At 50.9% G+C, this 22,677-nt stretch overlaps 1 protein-coding gene across 1 annotated transcript in view; it reads left to right on the top strand.

Moving 5' to 3' along the window:
- The first annotated feature begins 2,730 nt into the window (after positions 1–2,730).
- SMAD3 (SMAD family member 3) overlaps positions 2,731–22,677 on the top strand; it is a 114,946-nt gene continuing 94,999 nt past the window's right edge. The window contains exon 1 of the mRNA XM_080668608.1: positions 2,731–3,465. Within this exon, the coding sequence (XP_080524734.1) occupies positions 3,260–3,465 (206 nt within the window). The 5' untranslated portion in view covers positions 2,731–3,259. The remainder of the gene's footprint in view (positions 3,466–22,677) is intronic.

Genomic DNA, 22,677 nt, shown 5'->3' with positions numbered 1-22,677 from the left:
GGTCCTCCTGGCACCCGGAGGAATCCACTCCTCAGCCCTCCTCACTGCTTTGTGAAACTGAGCTTATTCCCTCAAGTCTTCCAGTGGAGAAACTGAGGCCAGAGGAGAAAGAACTAGCCCAGAAATGCACTCGTTGGACTCACACATGGGTCCAGCACTGTTTTTCTGCATGCACAGCTGTCCCTTTCACACGGAGGCCAGCATTCGAAGGAAGTTCAGGAAAGCATGGCTAGTCACACTAACTGGCTGCTGACTAGTTATTTCCTCCTCTCAGAAAAATGAGAGTGCTAAAGGAGAGGCCCTTCCGATGTCATGACTTCAGAGCGTTAGGTATATGCCAGGCCCTTCTGCTACATTTAACCCCCAGGTCTCTCTTAGGCTCCTTCCCTGCACAGTGCAAATCGCATCCCTTGACCAGACATAGCTTCTGCCTGCAAAATGAGGGGCTTGCATTGGAGAATAATTTTAATGCTCTTTCTAGATCCACCACGCTGCACAGTAAGAACCTTTTAGCCCTTTCTTACAGCTGAGGAACAGACGCTTAGTAGGGTGAAGGGAGGGAGAGAGCCAGGATTGAAAGTCATGCCAGTCATTGATGGTGCTTGAGGTCCTTTCACTCTGACCACCTCTCAACACCTGGACCTGCCTGATTTGATTCAGGTTAAAATGAATGTGTTACTGGGAGATGATGACTGCAAGGGCCCCTTTCTCCCAGGCACACACCTCCCACCCCTTTGAACTTCTCTAGGCTGTGAACTCCTGGAGTTTAGGGACCTTCATTTTTCATGTCAGTGGTCCCAGAAACGGGTGTGCGTCTACCTGAACTGCGCTCCCTCATCCGAACCACTCTTCACTGCCTTCCCATGGGCCCCAAGGCATGGTTCTCTTGCTTCACAACATTTGACTGTTTGCAAACCTTTTCACATTAGATTCCCACAACCATTTCACAGGTGAGCAAACATTTCTTGGAGTGTCACAATAGCACGCCTGTGTAAAGAACTTTTGTTTTGCAAAGAGATCTATCAATGATGTCATCTTTACCTTCCACAACTATACGCTGGGTGCAGTGGCAAGAATGGGGACGGAGGCCCCTCACAAAGCGCTGGGTTCTGATCCCAGCTCTGCTGCTTGGAATCCTGAGTGAGTTATCGTCATCTCTGTTACTGGGAGGCATAGGGACCTCTACCTCCAGGGCCACGGTGAAGATTACATCAGAGGACAGCACTTGGGCGGCCTGCAGTGAAGAAAGCCATCCATCTGTTGATTGTTTTCCTTCCTTTGCTTTTGTGTTGAGGGCTGGGAAGAAGGGAGTGAAAACTAAGGCTACATTGGCTGCAGATTAGCCAGAGGACCAGCCAGGAATGGGAACCAGGTCCGTAAGCCCCGGTTGGGGTTCAGGGCTTCTCTTTTAAGGTCCATGCAGGCAGGGACTTAGAAGGAGGGGAGGGGGAAGAGCCAGAGCTCTGTCGCAGCAGCTGACCGGCCTGCGGGAGGCCATTCACTCTGACAAGGCAGGGACCCCTGCAGTTTCTGGGCTGACTTTGTGGATTCAGCCAACCTCGCAGCGCTTTGTAACTCCCTTGCCTGAAGGTTTGCAGATAACTTCTTTCTCACCACGGGGGTTTCCCGCTGTTAAAAACAAACAAAGGCCTTAGACACCGGGCAACAGGCCTGGTAGGGGCGGGGCAGCAGGAGAAAGGCCCTGGGGCATGGGGTAACTAACTCCTGAGAGCAGTTGAAGGCTTTGTGGGTAGATGACCCTGAATTCTGCTAGAGGAGAGAAAAGCCCCAGAGTTCCCCACACCCCAATGTTTCCTTGCTTCCCAAGGCTAACTTTTCAATACACAAATTACCCTAGTACTTCCCTTTGCCCCACTGTTTGCGAGTTCACAGCTTTGGAAACAAAGCTCTCCTAGTTATTGGGCGTCGAATTTCGGATCTGTCTGTATCATAAGATTCCAAACACCCTGCAATGTAATTTCCTCCCAAAGATAAATTCTAAAGCGCCCCCATTCATTCCTTCAAGAACTCAACAGATGTCTTCGAAGCCGATTTTCTACCGGGCACTCATTCACAAGGCCCAAAGGACCCCAGGCTGCAGCTACTATCCAGGGAGTCACTGAGGTTCCCAAATGCCCACTTTTGAGAGCCCACTTCTCCCCGCTCCCAGCTCCCTCCTTCGCATACAGTCTCGGGCTTTCAGCCGGTGTGATCTCAGCGATGAGAGAGAATAAAAACAGCTCCCGGGCCGCCGGTGCCCGCCGAGGCCCCTGAACGGGATCAGCGCGCTCACGCGTCCAAGTGCGCGTCCCGCCACCCTGGGCCTCAGCCTTCGGTGCGCTCCCTCTCGGACCCGGGCCCTCCCAGGGGTGCACCACCGGCCTCTAGCTGGACAGTGCTCATTTGCTGCAAATCTAACCCTGTCCGGCTCGCAACTCCAATTGAGCTTCCTCCCGCCTCTCCTTTCCCACGACTTCCTCCCGGCGCTCGCGGGAGTCAGGTCGGGGCCGCGCGGGATCCTGCGCGCTCCAGCCCCGGCAGCCGCTGTCCGGGTCGCCCACGTGGGCGTGCTCCGCGCCGGGCGGGGGAGGCCCAGCGCCCTCCGGGAGGCTGGGGGCGGGCAGGGCGCCCGGGGGAGGAGGTGGCGGGGCGCGGGGGAGGAGGCGGGGAGCCCCGGCGGCAAGGGGGCGGCGACAGCGCTTGGAAAGGGCGCTGCACACGGATTTGCATGAAACACAGACTGGGAACGGGCGGGAGCGGGAGCGGGAGCGGGAACGCGGCGCACGGCCCAGCGGCCCAGGGAGCGAGCGAGCGAGCGGTGAAAGAGTAGGGCAGCGGGGAGACGAGGCTGCCAAGGCCGGGGAATCTGCGCCTCAAAGCGACCGAGGCGAGCAAAGTTTGGCTGGGGGTTGGACTTTCCTTCCTGGAGGCGGCACCCTAACAGCCAGCCCGTGCGGAAACCCAAACTTTCTTCTGCCACTCCGAGGCTCGCGGCCGCCGCCTCCGCCCCGCGCTCGGGGCCTGCCGGACCCGGCGCCGCTGTCGCCCGCCCGCCCGCCTCCCGGGCCGCCCTTCGCTCTGCCGTGGGAGCCCCGCAGGCTGCAGCGCCGCGGCCCGGCCTGGAGCACGGGCAAGTTCGCCGAGAGTTGAGGCGAAGAAGTTTGGGCGGCCCCGGCCAGCTCCCCGCTGCGCCCCCGGCGTCCAGCCGCGCTCAGCCCCGCCGGGGGCGCCCCTCAGTGCCCGCGCGCCCTCCCCAGCCATGTCGTCCATCCTGCCCTTCACCCCCCCGATCGTGAAGCGCCTGCTGGGCTGGAAGAAGGGCGAGCAGAACGGGCAGGAGGAGAAGTGGTGCGAGAAGGCGGTCAAGAGTTTGGTCAAGAAGCTCAAGAAGACGGGGCAGCTGGACGAGCTGGAGAAGGCCATCACCACGCAGAACGTCAACACCAAGTGCATCACCATCCCCAGGTGGGGGCCCGAGCGACCCGGGACGCGCCGGCCCGGCCCCCTGGCGCGGGGGGGCGGCCGTGGGGGGCGGGGGGATTGGACCGGGAGGGATAGTGTGCGTGTGCGTGTGCGTGTGCGTGTGCGTGTGCGTGTGTGTGTGTGTGTATGTATGTATGTAAGGAGGTGGGAGCGCGGGCAGAAAGGGGACCCCAAACAAAACCTCTCTGGATTTGCAAAGATTCAAGCCTGGGCCTTCCACGCGGCACTCTCACTTTCAGACCTCACGTTCACTTTTCACCTCCCGGAAAGGGGGTGCTGCTCGAATGGGCCGCCCCCACTCCGGGGAGCTGCGGGCTCCAAGTTGAGGCCCGCTTTGTTCAGCTCCGCGGCCGGAGCCCCTCCTCCGCCGCCGCCCCCCGCCCCCGCGGCCCGCGCCCGTGGAGGTGGCGGTGGTGTTTCTCGCTTTCTTTTCTTCAGCGCTGTCCCCCCACGTCTTTCCTCCTCAACAGGAATGCAGTCCGTACAGCTGGGGCCCTGTGATTGACAGATTCCTTCTTCGTTCTCGTTTTGCCTTCGGGATTAGCATTTTTATGGAGTATTTTTAGACTCGGTTATGCCAGCTCCCGCCCCCCTCCGCACACACTCACTCGGGTGCAGTGCAGTGCTCCGACTTGCCAATGAGAGAAGTGGCCCAGAGTAGAGTTCCCCCATCGCCACCTCCCTCCGCCCCCCATCGTTTCTTACTCTCCTTTCAGCCTGAGATTTCAGGTTGATGCTGAGCAGGGGGTGCTCAGAGCCACCAGATAACAAAACACACGCAGAGGGGGCCTCGCAGCGGCCCTTGCATTCCTGCAGAGCCCTCCTTCCCCAAGCGCTCTGCCATCTGCCTGGCCCTTCTTTATAATGCACGCTGCGCTGCGAGGTCAGGGGAGCTCACAGATGGCGGATAGAAGGGGTCAGTGACTTCTCTCCTCCACAGGACCTCGTCTTAGCTGAGCTGTGCCTCACTGGAATTGGGGTGGAAGGGGGAGCACCTCGGCCCCCTGTCTCTCCCTCTCAGCCCCTCTAAAGCCTGACTCTGTACGAAGGGAGTGTGCATGCAGGTGTTCTTGGGGTGCCCGGCGGCTGCAGAGGAATAAGTAGAGGGTCCCCAGGGCTTGAGCCCTACAGAGATGGTCATCCTTGGTCTTGGGCTAGGAGTGGACTCCATCCTTGGCCACCTGCTTGGAGCAGCTGTAGGAGAGCTGCCAGCCGTGTGAGGCAGGCACAAAGCAACATCTGTCCCGGCAACCCAGGGCAGGCCTCCTCTGGAAATAAATGCCACATATGGTGGGAGCACTGACTTAAAAAATAATAACTTTTTTTAACTGGGTGGATCCAGTCAATAAAGGGGGAGGGAAGGCGGTGTGCTGTCTGGGAAGTGCGCTCTGGGTGTGTGATCTGGAGCCAGAACTGACTTCAGAGGAGGTGGTGTGATGTGATGGTCAGCGAGCCCTGGGTTCTGGTCCCAACTCTGGTTCTTAATTCTTCTTTATTCCTTTGGTGGGGGTGGGGCGGGTGGGAGGATGAATGCGTGTCCCACTGCTCCCGCCAGGGGAGGGGATTTTTGGAAACTTGCCTTCTTAGCTGCCCAGGTGCATTGAGGACAAGGACTTTATGCCTTGAAACAGAAAACAAAAATGATTATCAGTTATAAAACGAGCAGCTGTGCAAAGTGTTTTACAGTTCGCGGAGCACTTTCACATGTTTTATGAAATGAAGAAAAGAAAGTAACTCGTGGAGACCAGATAAGGCAGTTGGGCTTAAGATTTATCTCATGTTTAACGTTGAGAAAACGTCCAAGGGGAGAGGTGGGAAGGCTGGTTAGAGTAGGCATGGGACTCTGACCCACTCTGCTCTTTTTTTTTCCTCCAGCTGCTGTTTACTTTGAAGATTCTGAATACATTTTTTTGTTGTTGTTGTTGAATGCTCAAATACTGCTCACTGCAGGGGGGTGGGCATGGAGGGCAGTGTGGATCTTTGTTAGGAAGGTTGCTAATGTTCCGTCTGTGGGCTGGTGACAGCTTGGAGGAGAGGCCTTGCTCTCCCCTGCCTTAGTAGAAGTTTGCCCTCTGGGGGAACATAGCTCTGGCCCCCTCTTTCCTCTTCCAGAGTTCTCTGCGGCCTGAGGTATGTGAAGCTTTGAATGTTTCTGAGAGTTTAAGTTAAGTTGCTCCCTGGTCTGTCACCACTTTCCTAGGACTGGGACATCTTCTACCTGCCTGGCAAGGACCTACTAGTAAAGCAGACTTTTTTTTTTCTTCTTCTTCATCTTTTCTCAGGGAAACCGAGTTGCTTGGGTGGATCCAGACAAGATGGATTTCCATCCCACGCCTCTGGGTCACCTTGTCTCCCTTGGCAATAGCTGCTGCTGTTTTGGTCGTGGGCAGACAACTAAAGGCCACGTCTTGGGGAGGTGGTTAGCTGGCCTCACGCTAGTGATATCGATGTGTCTGCTAAGCCCCATAGATTGCTGTGTTGCTTGTCAAGTTGTCTGCTTTCTCCACACTGCCTTTTATAAGTTCTCCTCCTGTGTGGGAGAGGTGGGGCACGGGGCGCTTACAAGTGCTCTGTGAGAGCTGCACCTTGGGGTTTAAGAAGCCCTCAGTCCAAGGAGATTTTGACAAGCGTGTTTTGGCTAATATGTAACTATGGCGGCAACAGTAACATTTGGCAATTATAGCTGTATGTTAGGGCCTTCCAGACCACAGGCTTGCTTCTTCGTTACACCAGCTCTAACCTGCCTCAGTGATCAGAGGAACTGGAGTGATACAGGCTTATTGATATCAAGAATGTAAGAGACCAGCGCCAAGGAAGTGGTGAGAGCTTGATTAAGGTACACCGACATGGGCTATCAGGATACGCTGAGGTCTGGCAGGATGGGCAGAACATAGACATTGTATAACAGCATCTCACTCCTCACCTGCTTGAGTACCCGAGGAAAGCTTCAGGTACCTACCTGGCCAGTTTGTAAGAATGGAGTCATACCCTTTGCCGCTGAGGGATAGAGGAGGTGTGTGCACGTTATGTCAGCAATCAGGAAGGAGCCAGGCACACTTAGAATGCATGTTCTGATGCATTCCAGTAACGTGTGCCTCCACCCAGAGGATCCATGCTTTGCCACGGGTTTTGGGAGCTGGACCAAGCTTATGGCTTGGTTTGTTTGGAAGGGAATTTGGGCTTTCTTGTATCAAAGCACCAAGTCCAGAAGAACATGGGGGAACTTCCTGATACACACCGACTCCTGCTTCTTTGTGCTTCTCTTTTCACACAGCCTCCTCCGGTCACCTACCAGGACTTGACCAGGCTACTGTCACCCTAGGGAAAGATCCTCGTCGTTAAAACTCCTCTCTCAGACTTCTGGGGACAGGCCTATTGCCGTGGCTGCTTGTTAACCTTGATTAGGAGAGTTACACACAAGGGCTGGGAAGGGAAGTGGCTCACAGGACGAGTCACTGACTATGGTGCTGGCTCAGAGCCCTGGTTGAACCCAGGATCAATTTGGCGCTCCCTGGACATTTGGAGCCCTGGACCATCTGTTGCATCCAGGAGGTGAATGTTTGGGCCGATGCAGACAGCCCCTTGCTCACAGTTCCTAATTAAATGCGAGAGATGGAGTTTGTTGATTCATTGTTATCTATTGGCCCTCTCATGTCTGAGTCAGTATTCCAGGCAATGGGGGAGGATGCAGAGATACATTTGAGATGGCCCTGACTGTGAGGAGCTTACACTTCAGTAAGGGAAACAGTAATAGGGCATTAGTGGAGTACCTAACTGCTATTTCGTACTTAGTCCCAGCCATAAAAAGAAATAGGTGTGGAGTGGAAATTCTTTTTTTGGGGGGGTGGGGTGGGGGGAACCTATGCTGAGTCTTTTAAATACTGTAGCAGTCACTCTGTTAGAAAACAAAATAATGACAGCCATCTCTTTTCTCTGGAAAGAAAGCCCAGAATTCAGGCCCTGGGTCTTGCCATTTTAATACCTGGGTGGACTTAAGAGTCCACTGGATGTCTCAGAGCCTTCATGTCTGCACCTGTAAAATCAGGATGAGATAAGGCTTGTGAAGTGTTTTATAAGCCAGAGAGTTTGACAGACATAAGTGCTATCTATGCTTAGCCTCTTGTGTGTGTCATTCATTCATTACTAAGTTATTTAAACATTTATTAAATATCTACTATGATGAGCAAGGTCGGGCACCTGTTCTCAAGAAGCTCCCTGTCTAGAGCGGGAGACAGACTTGCCCAAAGATCCAGGGCAAGAGCTGCATCCAAGGGTTGTACAAGGTGCAGAGACATGGGGGCCATTCATTCTGCGAGGAGGTGGGGAGAGGAGGCAGGGGTCAGTGTGCGGTGAACACCAAAAGAGCACGGAAGTTATTCGCTGAAGGAAGTTTCTGGACTGCGCTATGATTACGAGCACGTTGCGTGGCCATAGTTGCCTGCAAGAAGGAGGCAGCGAATGACGTCTTTGCCTTCTGTTTTTTGCTAAAGTGAACTCTGCTATGAATATGTTACCATACGGCTTGCACCAAAGGGCTAGTGACCCCTGAACAGTCTTTTACTCCACTGTTAAGCGTTCTCTCTTTGAAGTAAAAAGTAACTTAGTATTGCAAACCTGAAATTCAGGTTTCCGAGGTGGGAACAGCGATTTTAGATATATTAGCTCAGAATATAACAGAGAGTGTCAATAAAAACTGGACAACATGGAGATGATTGTGGGTGCTTAGCATTTCAGAGTTTTGGTGAGACCTGGTCTTTCATTTCTCTGCTTAACACTTGCTAAAAACAAATTATTTAAGCCCGAGTTTCTGTACGGACATAAGAACTTTTACTAACATACTTGGAAGAGTCTTTGCAAGAATGTAAAATTTTAAATGATGATTCTACTAATAGAAAAAAGTCAGTGAATACAGTAGTCAGTTCTGATAAGGAATGCAAAAAGTAGATGAAATTGAGAGAATTTGGCTCAAGTTTATCACATTCAGGAATCCAATTAGAATGAGTTTTTTGAAAAATAAATATTGGTTTTAATAACGTAAACTTGTAATTGCTGTATTATTATAATGGAAGTAAAATTAACATGATTTAATGGACTGAGCAACCATCAATTTTCACTTGTTAATTTTTAGGAGATTTTAATGCCATTTGATACACAGTACAGCCATTACTCTGCATGTGCTCCTTTATGAAATAGATAGAACCAAGCAGGGCTTACTTTGAAAATTGTAATCAGCCCAGCCTGTGTGGCTCAGTGGTTGAGCGTTGAACTATGAACTAGGAGGTCATGGTTCAATTCCCGGTCAGGGCACATACCTGGGTTTTGGGCTTGATCTCCAGTAGGGGGCCCGAAGGAGGCAGCCGATCACTGATTCTCTCTCATCATTGATGTTTCTATCCCTCTCTGCCTCTGCTTTCCTCTCTAAAATTAATTTAAAAAAATTTAAATCAGACATTATTCCTTATTCTCCCACCTTCTTTGTCTACCTCTCCCCCAGCTTCCTGGAGTTATGTTCCCTAAGGTGGAATCCAGCTTTCTCCATGAACCAGGCTCATGAATAGTCCTGATTAACATTTGTCCTTATCTCCTTTGAAGTGTTGACCTATTTTTAAAAATCAACCTCCCCCTCCCCCAAATCCACACCTGGTAATTTTGGTTGTCTGGGGAGAGACGTGCTCATAGAGGCAGCCTGCTGGGCACGCAGGGGGCTGGGAGGGTGAGCAGCTTCTGCAGACACCATGGTTGGTGCACCCTTGGATGGGACTAGCTCCTCCCCAACAAGGGCCGGGAACCATCTGTGACCACGAGCAGATTCCCGATCTGGCCAGAAGCCTTCAATCTCCAAGCACAATGGTTGCTGTAAACAGCTGGAAGCAGCCATTGTTAACCCCACACTGCCCAAGTTTGGTTTCTAATTTTACTCTCTTCCAAGTTTTAGAATAAAGATTCCAGGAGAGCCTGTCCACTTCATTTTTATGCTTTCCTCCAGGGCACCCAAAGCCAGTGCTCGGAAGAAGAGACAAAACAGCGAGGAAGGCAGCCACGTCCCTGCCCTCCTGTAGCTTCTAGTCCACTGGCAGCCAACGCGGGGTCTGTGTAGTGGAAACAACGGGGTGTGTGTTCCCTGTAGTTAATGTGCAAGTACTGTTTTCTTGATGTCAGAGAGCCAAATCCCCCAAGTGCTGCAGTTTATTGCCTCCTGATGAGGGTAAGAGTATATGTGTGTGTGTATGTGTGTGTGTGTGTGTAACATTACCCTTTGTTTGGACTTAATGAACAGTTTTAGAAATAACAAATCTATAGTACAAGTCTCACTAACTGCTGTTGATTATCTGGGGCCTCTGAGTAAATAGCAGCTGCCCCAGTACGCGCTGCTGCAGGACGTTTTGACAGAGACACTCATTTTAAAAGGAAAACACAGGAGCGGCCTGTTAATGAAGAGAGTTGGCTAATCCTGGGCCAGGTTAAAGTTTATTTAGCAGGCCTTTCCTCTCCATAGATGCTGTCAAAGAACTACTAGTTATAAACAAGGCTTTTGGGCGCATTTGGGAGGCAGTAGTCAGCACACCTGGGCAGGTTCTAGACTTAGTTCTCTTTCTGATGAGCTGTGTGGCCCGGGCAAGTCACCTACTCTCTCTGGGCCCCAGATGTTCTCAGCTGGAAAAGAGGCTGGATCCGTTCTGTCCGAGGGCCTTTCTAACCCTAACACGGTTTCCAAGCAAGCATTTGAGAAGCTTGCACTGGCACAAATCCAGTTGATCAGTGAATCACAAATCTTCCTTAACGGTTTATGTCCTAAGACCCCATCAGTCTGGTGCCAATCCATTTATATAAATGCAAAGTAATAAAACTATAACGCAGATGCCAATCCATTTGCATAAATAAAAGTCATAAAACTGTAATTCAGTCTTTAATTTTGGTCATTTCCCCCTCCCCCCCCGCCCCACTCTCCTCCACGCCTCTCCCTTACCTTGTGAGTCAGAATCAATGAAATTTAACTACAAAGGAATATAAAAATAGCCGAACCCTAGGATAAAGATGTGGAGGCTGTGTGTCTTTAGATGCAGTGAGCAATTTTTCTTCTTTGTTGCTATTTTTGGCTATTCTCAGAGCAGGAAGTTTACTTAAACTAATGACCACAAATGCCTAAAAATGGTTAAATGGAAGAGGTAGGCATTATAGAGGATACCTGTGGAAAATGTTTGCTCATATGTCAGAGTGTACCCAGAAAGCTTCCTTTATTTATTTTCAGGCATCTATATAAGGAACGGCTACACTTGATTGCCTAAGCATGTGCCTTTTGTGAGGCCGCGTGGAGGTGACAAGTTTAAACCCCAGCTAGGAAATGAAAAGTGCGTTTCTCCGGAAATAGTCCCTTTTCTGCATCACGTGGCTCCCCCCCCCCCACCCCCCCTACCCCCACCCTGCGTACATCTGGCGAGTTTTTCTCCCGCTGCTTTGCTTTGCGGGGGGTGGGGAACTAGAGTGCTGTTTAAGAAACATGGTGACAGGGCTTGCCTTTGAAACCTACAGCGTCCCCGACCTGGTCACCTTTGCTGCTGAGTGTTGCATCACAAACTGCCAGGCCAAGTTGTGGCTCTGAGGTGTCACCAGTTTTCTCTCTTCAACGGGGCTTTTGAAAATAGTAATGCTTTTTGGGTGTGTGTTTTTTAAAGGTCTGTTTTTATGCTGTCACAGCTCAAAAATGCCAAAAGGCATTTTTTCCTTAAAAAATCACCTCTGGGCTAAGCCCAAATGTGGAGTAATGGATCCAGAAAGGACTTTTTGAGTAGTTACAAGTGGCTGAAAGCAGGACTGAGGATGGAAATTGGGTTTTTCTCTTTGCTTCCTGTCTCCCCCATTGTAAACCTTCCCTTCCCCTCACTGTATTCAGGCTCAAGGGGAGCCTTACTTCTCTCTGTGCCGGGGAGGGCACAGGAAGTTAGTTTGTTCTGCTACCCTTTACGTTTTGTGCGTTGCCATTCATCTGTACCCAAACAGATTCTTAAAATAACACCTGGGGAGCAGAGAAGGGGGCTGGGTGGACAGGAAGAGCTCAGTAATGAAGAAAGAGCAGAGGGCCCTGGGATCTGACAGACCTGGGGTTGAGTCTGCCCGTGGGCTAGCACCCGGGGTTCACTTGCTTCCATTTATTGAGCCCTAGTTTCTTCCTCTGTAAAATGGGGATGGGAACACTTACTTCATATAAATCAACCCAAACGTGAGAAGATAGATCAAGCACTTAGTAGGTGCTCAGTAATCACTCATTTTCCCTCTCAAGGGGGAAATTGGACTGATGGTGTCAATCAATTCCAATAGGGGACCGGTTCTCCCCCTGCTCCCCCAACCCCTTGCTCTCAGAGCTCACCATTTGGAGAACCTTGGTTATGCAGTAACAGAATCTGTCATCAACCCATGCACACCAGGCGTGCACAACCATGCCACTTGTTGGTTAGGGGCTTGGCAGACGACTGAGAGAGAAACAATTCATATTCTTAGGTGGTTCTGCCCTTCCCTCTCCCCTTCTCTATCGCCAGTTTTAAAATTGTTTGGCTGCCTAAAAATAATAGTATTAAAAACAAACTTGGATGAATCAGTGCTCCTGGGTGGGGGATGGGTAAGATCCTGAAGAAGAAATGCTGTGACTCACGCCCTGGTCACCGATAGCCTGCCCGTCAGTGTGCGGAGCGTCTGATGTTTATTGTTGCTGGTGTTTTTTGTTTTTTGTGGTTGGGAGGCAGCTCCGGCTTTCCCTGAAGTACCACCTTACCGGTTGGCTTGGCTGGCAAGTGACAATGGGCAGCGCCAGAAACTCGGCTCTGATATAACCTAGACGTGGACGATGGTCCCTTGTCTGCCCTTAGCGCCTGCCAGCGGGGACCCAGGCTGAGAGGGCCGTGCTGTGGTCCTCCTTGGGATGCGCTGCTTTTCATGGGCAGAGCTGTAAGGCCCAGGGGTGGCCCTTCTGGAGCCTCGCTTCCTCCTCTCAGACCACACTTTGGTCCTGGCCCTTAGTTCCCTGCCCCAGCGGTCTTGTGCCTGCTTCTAAGTCCTGTGTGGCCTCTTCCCCAGGCCCATCTGGCAGCGGGAAGATGGCACTGACCGCGGACAGTGTGTGCACCGTGGGCTGACCAGAGCTACGAGGCGCGGAGGAATCAGATGGAACGTGGGTTTGTGGTGTCTGTGTGGGTGTGCAGGAAGCCCTTTTAAGTGTGGGATGGCCCTGGGGGTGGGCTGGCACTCAGGGTCAGTTGTCCCTGAATGTCCACGTTCTGTTGTTCCACCAAGAGTCAGAGAATTCTAAATTCCAAACCTGGCCCCGCTATCTTTCAAGATAGGAGAACAGAACACATTCTATTGAACAGCGTGGTACCCTGCTTTCTATGATGTAAGTGTGATATATGATGGGAGCCTTCACATGTACTCTGGTGCAAGAACTCACCGTGGTGGAGAGAGGCGGTCCCCTTTCCACATGGCTCTCTCGGTGTGGCAGCAGTGTACAGACAGGATAGGGGGACTTCCTTAGAGATCGCTTTCCCTCTCCTTGAAACCAGATCAGCGTGAATGCAGATGAGGGAGAAGGTGGTACGTGTTGCAGCGGCCCGTCTGAAGTGCAGCAGAGAGCTGGACAACATCATTTGTTTGCTTGTTGGATGCAAGCATTGGGCACTGACTCTGTGCTGGGTTTCAGGAGGTGTGGATGCAGAGACGAAGGCCCGAGTCTCCCCTGTGCAAAGGCAGAAAGGGACACAATGACCACAGTTACATTGGGCTCATGGAGAAAACTCTCCGAAGGGTTGAACACAGTGTTGTTTGGAAGCCCAGAGAAAGAGCGGCTCTCTTTCTGGGCGAGTCAGAAGGATTCCCCTAGGGCGGTGGTCGGCAAACTGCAGCTCGTGAGCCACATGCGGCTCATGAGCCGCGGTTTGCCGCTCTGTTGACTAATGAGTTTGCCGACCACTGCCCTAGGGGGTATGTTCAAGCAGGACCTTGAAGGATGGCTAGGAGTGTGGGAGTGGGGTGAAGGCTGCAGGGAGCGCTGGCCAGACAGAGCACGCAGGGCCTGGTGTCTGGGGCAGGCAAGGCAGCTCAGGGTGGCCAGAACGTGGGAGAGGGAGAGGCCAGAGAGAAGTTGGAGAAGGATGTTGCCAAGGGCTTTGATTGGCCAGGCTTGGCGTTTGGACTCGGCCTCTCTGTTAGCACCAGGAGATTTTAAAGCAGGGAGTGGCATGGCCGAAGCCACTATTCCGTTCGTGTTTCGTTTTCTCCCCCACTCATGGCCAGTAACAGTGGGTTTTTCTGCCTGAGTTATCCAGGTCAGAGTCATAATCCCTTACACCACCATGTGGACAGCTTTAGGCTATGTCTGGACCAGGGTGAAAATAGTGTTTTGTTTGCTGTCAGGAGACAAGACGAGTTGTACAGCCAGGAGGTCTCTGGGAGCCCCAGTGCTCAGGTAATTAGCTAGTGAGTCACGCCAGCCTCTTGACATGGATTCCTTGGGAAATTAAGCTGAGTGTTGCTGGGTTCCATGCAGATGCCGGGGCTCCCCAGGCAAAGGTTTCTCCTTCGGACCTCAGCCTCTTGGGCAGGTCTCGGCCTCTCTCTGGGTCTCCCCTCTGCCTGGCACAGTGCGTCTCTGTGGAATGTCTCTGGCCACTGTTTTTAATTTCTTTTCTGATGAACATCCAGGCTTCCCACTTCCAGACCACACTGCCATCAGCAAAAAGATCTAAATTCTCTCCTGCAGGCTCATCGAATGCTATAAGTATATTAAAAACTCATGATATCCCTTCATAAGAGAGAAAAATAGTTTAAGTTGGTGGCATTCGTTCATTTTATCACTGGGAGTGAACAGAAAAGTTATTGATCATTTAGAGATTGGGTACAATTAACCTTAGCTGGTTTGAGTCAGCGTTTTCTGCTGTTGTTAATTTAAGTTTATAGGTTTTCAGAAGATAAAGTTTTGTGTCCTAATTCTAGTTCACGGGCCATTTTTTAAAATATTGATAGAGACCTGCTGCGAAAGGGGCATCACTCTGCGGTAGAGAACTTTGGGTTTACATCAGGAGGCCCAAGTTCAAAGCCCCCCCGCTCCCTCCCCGTTCCCATACTTACTGCTTTGGCAACTATAGACCAGTCACCCAGCTCCATTGAGCCTCTCTTTCCTCACCCATAAAGTGGAAAAAATAATACCTCCCTCGGGGGGATTATTGAAGTTTTCACTCCGATAAGCTATGCATTAAAAGCACTTTGCAGACTGTGAAACATTCTGTAGTGTCACCTACTATTTCTTCATGAAGCACGACTCTAGAGTATTGCTGAAAACTGACAGAGATGGAGTTAAGGCTTCCAAGTGCACACCCAGATTTTTACAGAGAAAAAGTCAGTGATGCACAAAATTCAACAGGAGAAGGAAGTCGGGGCGTGGATGCTCTGGGGTTGGTACCAGAAGCTTAGGTGAGCTGATGCTCTCTGCTTGGTCCAAGCCAGGATTTGGGTCAGTTGTGGTGACCTGTAGCAGAACACCTGAGCCCTCTCACCTGGTGATCCTGGTACGTGTGACATGGACCAAGTGCCGACTCTATGCCGGACACCATGGCGGGCCAGTGATCAACTTCTTCAGCCATCACAGTGCTCTGGGAAGAGGCGCCACCCTATTGAAGGCTTTGAGACATCAACCCTGGTTGTCTGCCCCCACGTTTCCAAAGAAAGGGCTCCCATTCTCATCCTCTTGAGGTCTCATGATAAGAGATGGAGCTGGGTTTGCCTCTGAAGCTCTTTCTAGAATCTAGGGTGACTGTGTAATTTATTGAACAAACCAGGACAGTTGGAAGAGTGAAATGGGCACTGCTGTTATTAATTATGGCCAGAAAATTGGCATCCACCTAGCTGCCCAGACAAACGTGGGTAAACAGTCACCCTAAGTCACCCCACTTCTGTGCCAGGATCCTGATACCTGACCAAGGTAACTGGCAGGGTTAGACCAGCCAGTTTATATGCCACTGATAAAGTATAAGGGCCTGTCAGGATTATGTACTGCTATTCTCAGTGAAATTAATTGCCTAAGGTTATTCAGCAAGTTGGCAGCATAGTATTTTAAAGCTGGATGAGACCTTAGAGATAATCTAACATAGTCAAGTTAGCACTAGCACTTACTTAACCAGTGAGGGAGCATTTGGCTGTGCTGGTGGCTACCCTGAAGGGGAGTGAACAGAGGTGGGTGGTGGAGGTGGCGTGTGTCTGGGGGTGTTGGGGCTGCCGGTGAGGGCATGGTAGGTCCTTCGACTGCCTCTAGAATGTCTGCATCCTCATCAGGCATGGCCCTTCCAAACCCAGGAGGTGGCACTGGGCCCAGTGTAACTTAATGATATCTTATGGCCAGGAGCAGAGACTTCTGTGAGCTGACCTCTCCTGCTCCCCTGCTCCAGTTTAGTTGAGGCCTCAGAGATACCACTGGCTGGGAGCTGGTGGGAGTTAGTGGATAATCCTCTGCTGAAGAATTTTGGAAGGCGTTGAGGAAGGAATTAAAAATAACAGCAAGCTGTCTTTTCTCTCTCTTTGTGGTAAATGCATGGAATGTGCCAGGGCCTCCATGGAGCATGTGGCCCCAAATAACCCCCTGCCAGCAGAACTCTGTTGGGGATGTGGAAAGACTCCCTGTTGCACTCCTGCTTGATGTTCTCAGGCTTGTCCTGCCATTATCTCAGCCTCACCCTTCTTCTCTTGCCCCAAATGATTTGTTGGAAGCTGGAGAGGGACTTGAGTCCTCTACGCTCTCCAACCAAACTGTTACGGTGGGTTAGGTCCTGTCTGATGAGCTGCAGGGAGAGCAGCTGGTGTGACAGAGTGGACCGGTTACAGGCTGAGAAAAGCGAAATGTAAATTTAAACCGAACTTGGCACTTGCTTGGAGAACTTCAGCTGATCCTGTGGTGCTCTGGTCGGCATCCTTTGGGGCTGTGCCGTGTTCTATAAATAGAACAAAATGCATTCTCCCCACCACCCTATTCCCACCTCTCCCCCCCCCCCACCCCCGCCCCGCGCCCCAAGGAGGCATGTGTGTGGGTGAGTATGGGCAGGGAGTATTACTTATTTATGTTCTAGTTCATCAGATAGTCAGCATGGGAACTGGGCCCAGGGCTTCATGGAGATGACCAAGCCATCTTGTGGATGAGGCTGGAATCTGCTTTTGTATCCAGAGTTCCTGTTCTTTCCACCACTGCCACCCTCTCCTCTGCACCGGAGGCCTAGGCTCATGCCTGGGTACTGCAGTAAGCCAGTGGCCCCTTCCCGCTCTGATGCAGCTGGTATTCTGTATCAGGGGCCAGACTCACTGTCTTTGGATGCTTTTGGCTGCAAGGAACTTGAAATCCAACGAACAGCTTCAACAGTGTGGGGCTTATTATCTCCCCGAAGAAGTCTGAGGACAGAAAGGTTTCAGGCATCAGCAAGGACGTGGGTGCCTCCTATCTTTCTGCTCCGCCATCTTCAGCCTGATCTCTTTTTTTCTTCAAACGTGGCCCCTTATGGTCCAAGGATGGCGGCAGCTGCTCCTGCCTATACCCTTTTTACTGAGTTGCATGCAGGCGCAGAAAAGGCCCTGGGTATGGGGTGGGGGGAGGATGGGGGGTGCTTTTCACTCAGGAAGAAAACTGTTCCCAGAAACTCTTTGTATCTCATTGGTCACTTTTATGTCATATGCAGCTAAAGGCGGAAATAATGGATTGGAATAAGCCTCTTGAAGCCAAGGATGCGGGTTATTTCTTTGACTCATTATGTACTTAGTACTTAATACAGTGCCAGACACTTAGGGAATTTTAATTAATATGTATTGATTCCTTCTTCTATGAGTAGACTTCTGAACACTTATCTGATGTCCTGCTAATTTCTGGTGGTAAACCAGCTAGAGACCAGTTCTTGCCCTCATGGAGCTTATCGTTGAGATGGAGAAACAATTTGGAGCATCTAACAAGGTGGATTGGAGCAGTCTGCCACCTCTGATTCTGGGAGAGGGGGAAATTGGGGCTCTAGGACACAAATGGGTATGCCTGAAGATGACCCATTTATGACCTACGCCAGGTCCTTTCAGGCAGTTCAGCCGTCTGCCTTTACCCTCCACCAGTCCTGTTTTCCTGTTAACAAAATGAAGTAAAGACTTGCCTCTGAGTATGGAGTGGGGGCACAGTACAGAGCCAAGAGCCTCCTGCCCCCAGGGGAGGTTTTCTGAAGGTGCCTGTGGTATTCTAGCTTCAATGCCATGCGCACTTCATTTGCATGTCTCATGTCTTTCTGCATCTCCCTGGCTTTGGATCTACTGGAAACTTTCTCTGAAAGCTTATAGATGAGGAAATAAAAATCCTATACATGGTTGGTCATTAAAAACCAAAGTGCTGGCTGATTTATATAGTTTGTTGTCATTTTCTGCTGGAATTTTCTGCAGACATGAAATATCTTGGGGTGTTCCTGTCACAGCCAGCTACTAGCTGACTTCAGGTCTGCAGCTGCTTTTTCATTCCAGTTCAGAGCAAACAGAGCCTGTCCCAAGGTCTCGTGTTTATTTTCCTATTGCTCTAGGAGCTGGGATAACTCAGGACCCCAGGGAACATCTCAAAGCTAATTAAAGATTTTTGTTTGAGGTTTGCCTGTTTTCTTTGCTTGATTGAAAGAGTTGCATTTTTTGCTTTTATTGTTGAAAAAAGAGAACCTATCGCCACTGCTGACTCAGGAGGTGAGGCTGGGGGGAGGGGAGCGGGTTTGCACCGTTCGGTAAACATGTGACCAAGGCGTCCTCCTGCCCTCTTCGTGTGGTCCCCCCAGAGAGGCGAACATGGCCTAGAAACAAGGCAGCTACTTTCCTTGAAAACTCTTGAGTTTCCAGGAGTGGTGGCCGGGTGAGCCTGGGCGTGAAACCGAACTAAGTTGTCCCAGTGTGAGGCCGGTTCTGTGTGATCAGCTTCAGTTCTGAAGTTAATGGCCCAAGTTCACCACTCACAGAGGGCGAGTCAGCGTGTGGGGACATGCAGGCCCCGCAGCCATTCCAGGGTGCCCCCCACCCTTTGTTTAACCACGGCTGTGGGCCAGTGGTCTCAGATGTTTATAAGAGGGAAGTGTGGTCATATTTCTATCTCTTTTGTGGGCTGCACGGTTGCCTTCCTGGGGCTCATGTGGGAAGTGGTTACCGGCAGGAGGAGGTGAAATAACAGTACTCACCAAGGGACTTTGATCCAAGAATCTTTCTGAATGTCATCTTTGGCGACTGTGTTTTTTATTTTTGCTTTTTGCCTATCGGCCTGAAGTTCAGGGATGAGAAAACTGAACAACGTTGCTGGACCTCTTTCTACCTAGCTGGGCTGAGTCAAAATTGCAGTTCAAACTATGCCTTCTCTCCCTGGGTGTCATTGTGGGGATGACTTCCAGGCCTATAGTCCTTCACAGCTGGAGAACCTCGGTTCCAGCTGCTCTCTGGGCATCAACACCAGTGCATCCCACCAATACCTGGAACTGAACTTGTACCGTTTCTTCCGGTCCTCCCCCTCCACTGGTCTTCATCTGCATCGTCCTCAGAACTCCCAGGTTCAGTCAAGTGTAGAATCAGCGAGTGAACAAACAGACGTGCACACGAAGGAACTGAGACCTGGGCGTCCTATTTCTCCGTGAGGCCAGGCCCTGTGGCCACTCTGCTGGAGGTTGGCCTTCTGACTTTGGGGGAATCATCTTGATGTCTCCAGGTATCAGTCTTCGCATCTACACAAGGACAATCCCGAAGGGAGACTCAAAGGCCCACATGAGCTCGAACGTTTCACGGCTCTCCCCTGCCCTCTCTTCCTGGGCTTCTTGCCTTTTGTTTTTGTCTTGATGCACGTACTTTCCTGGAGGACAGATCTAACTTTTTATCTGATGCCCTACTTTCAGAGGTGGCCCATTTCTTAATGACCTTTTTCAGTGCTGTCATGGTTTAAATCATCAGATATTTACTAAGCACCTCTAGTTGCGGCTGGTGGTGAGGGGCATCAGGCTCTGTGGTCCAGGAGCTGGACATGGGCTGCTGATTTGGTCAGACATACTCCTGCCTGCCCAGAGCCTGTGTTGAAATGAGGCTCACCTGATGATCATCTGTTCCCTGTTCCCAGGTGTGGGGAAACCGGGCTGCAGGCAAAGAGGAATTCTCATGCAGCCTGAGGCACTGGCAGCCGTGCTCCGTGCTCCAAGAGGCACCAGCTGCGTTCCAGCCTGGTGCCATAAAAATACAGGAAGGAAGGGAACCATGTTCACAGGTTGGTTAGAGATTCTGAAACCAACAATCAACTCTCTCTTATCCACAAGCAACCAAATCCACTGCTGGCTCCTGGTCTCTCAAGCCTGCGGCTCAACAGGCTGCCCTTTCAAAACTGCCCTTTCACAGCTTCTCCCATGAGCCTCAGCCAGCCAGCAGGTATCTTCTTTGGGGATTACCGTTCAACCAGCTCAGGGACTGTGAAAGGGAAGAATCAAATCCGCCTGCAGCTGGTTTAAGGCCAGTAAGGAGATGGTGTCTCCAGAGATGGAGCAGCTGGAGGATGGCTGCTGCTTTTGTCGGGAGCCTCTCCCCCTGGGGGCTCCTCTCTGGTGTGCAGGAGGGAGAATGAAAGGTGGGAGCCTGGGTTCTGGGCCTGGCTCCCCATGAACCAGCTTCATGACCTTGGGTGAGTCCCTTTGCCCCCCGAGGCCCCTGGTTTCCTTTTCTACAAACGAAAGGCATTGGCTTAGCAGGATTTTAAAGTTTCTTCCACCTTAAACATTCTGATTCTTGAGCTTGCATTCAAAGAAATGACTGACTCTGTTACTCATTCAGGTAGTTTCAGGATCACTGTACTGTCACTCTGGGGGCTAGCGATTGGGACCCGCAGTTGAAGGCAGGATGGAAAGAAGTTTGAGGTTCAGGTTAGTGGTGGCAGCTTGAATCCTGTTTCCTAATGATTCACATCGGATGGTTGGGCTCACCATAGAAGGTTCTTCACCCCGGCTGCTTATAAAAATTCTGATGCCCAGACCATACCTCAGACCAGTTAATTCAGAATTTCTGTGGGTGGGTCCTGGGAAATCTGTATTTTTAAAGTTCCCCAGGTGATTCTGGTGTAGCCAGGATTGAGAGTCACCGCCCCAAATCCTATATAAAGCTGTGGTTCAGTGTTCGGAGCAACTGTTCTCAGGGGAAAAGTGATAGTGGTTAGTTGTTTTTTTTTGTTTTTTTTTTTAAAAAGGAAGACAAAAAGTGCATACACACCGAAAGGAAAAATAAAAGTTCTGGTTCTAGATTCTAGAAGCAAGCTGACTTGGTCATCATAGCTGCCGTTGGGGAATCGTTGCCCTGAGGTTTGGAGCCCCAGTTCTCTCTTATCTCTGGGGCAGTGGTTTAGCCACATCTCTGAAGTAGTGGAACCATCTGTAGTTGGTTATTTCTGCTCAGGAAACTCAGTACTGAGTCGGGGGGTGGAGTGAAGGCAGGGGTAGAGTGGGAATGGATTAAGCAGGCCATCACACGTGTTTGTTTTTTTTCATGAAACTAAGTCAGAGGCCTTGGCCAACGCTGGCACCCCTCCGTGTCAGATCCTTGGCAATGCCCGGTGGAATCTAGGGGCTGTGAGAGGACATATACTCTAGCATCTCAACACACTGTTTGTGCCCCATATTTGGTGGTTCCCTGCAAGGAATCCATTCCACAGCCTAAGAAATCTGATGGGGCACAGCTGTCTGGGTTAAACATTTAGGGGAAGGGCGGCAGAATTCAAAAATCTCAGGTGGAGGAGAAGGCATGGTGTGATGGTGGTAGGAATGCCACAGTGTGACATGAGCTATAAGTGGGAAGAAAACTTGTCAATTCCTATCAACCTGGAAGTGTTTCCCAGGTTTGGGGTGGGGCTTGAGGAGCCTTTAAAATGAGATGCAGACTTGAGATGCAGGGACAGACACGCCAGGGTAGGTTGCTGTTTTTCAGACAGGTGAGGAACCTGTCAGTTAACAAGTATTTGTGAAGCTGAGCGAGGCACTCAGAGAAATGGGAAATAGGGCCCCTGCCCTCCAGGAGCTGTGGGTCTCCCGGGGGTTGCACACACAAGTATGGGGCGGTAGTAATGAAGATCTCTGTGCTGTGGCCGGTGGTGAGTACCTAGGGGTTCAGAAGGAAGGGCGGTGGGGGGTGGGATGGGACAAATGCATCGAGGAATGTAGGCCTGAGCTAGTGAAAGGGAGACACACCAGTTCACAGTGGAATAGGGTGTCTTTTCCCGCTTCTAACATGATGTAGATTGTTTTGGGGGACCAGCCTCAGTGAGCACCCCCTTGCTAGCAGGAATAACTTGATGTTCTTGCCCCCATCTAAACTCTCTGCATCCAGGAGTGAATTTCCCTCTAGCTTTTTTTCTTTTTCCTGTGAGGGAGGAGTGGTCTTTGCCAGACCCCTGCTTTGATGGTTACCATCTGCCCACCTTAATTTCCTGCCTAGTTTCAGTTGAAAAGCCTTTCTGTCTGGACTGGGAAATACCATGTAATGTGATTGTTCTTGAGCCCAGGAGCTCCCTGGCACCCGCTGCGCGGTAGCTGCGTTTCAGGTGTGCATGGGAAGGAGTATCTGTGCATCAGGAAACGCACGTTTGTCCTCTGAGCAAGATGGGTGATCGTCGGTAAATGCAGACTGGCTCTCTTCGGCCCTGGCTGCGGCCAAGGCTGTTATTTCTCTGGGGGTAATTATTCCAGGCATCATGGTCACGAGCCGAGCATAATCAGGGGCAGATAAGAAGCCATTTATAGAGCAAAGTACATATTTCTTAAGGTGGGCGGCAGAGGCATTGTGTGTTGTGTGTGTGTGTGTGTGTGTGTGTGTGTGTGTGTGTGTGTTTAAAAAAAGACCTATATTTTCTGGGCAGCCAAACTTAAGTTTCCAGTAAACATCTCCTCCCTTTTAACTTTACCTTTTAATTTTGTGTTTATGGTCTCTGTGCTTTGAAATTGTTTTGCTGTGATGCCAGCCCTGACCGAAACAGGCGGAGCAAGCCAGGCCCTTTGGAAGCCATGGTTTAGATCAAGAGTTCTTAGAGTTACTCCGGCCCAGCTGATTGACAGCTCAGATGGGATCACTCAACCTCATCTAGAAGAGTAAAAATAGAAACCTGGGGGTGAAGGGGGAGGGGACAAGCGGTGGTGTTAGTTTATCCCCATT

Source organism: Plecotus auritus (genome assembly GCF_963455305.1).
Source record: "Plecotus auritus genome assembly, chromosome: 1".
Lineage (NCBI taxonomy): Eukaryota > Metazoa > Chordata > Mammalia > Chiroptera > Vespertilionidae > Plecotus > Plecotus auritus.
The sequence above is the reverse complement of the archived record's forward strand: the minus strand, read 5'-3'. Positions and strand labels throughout refer to the sequence as shown.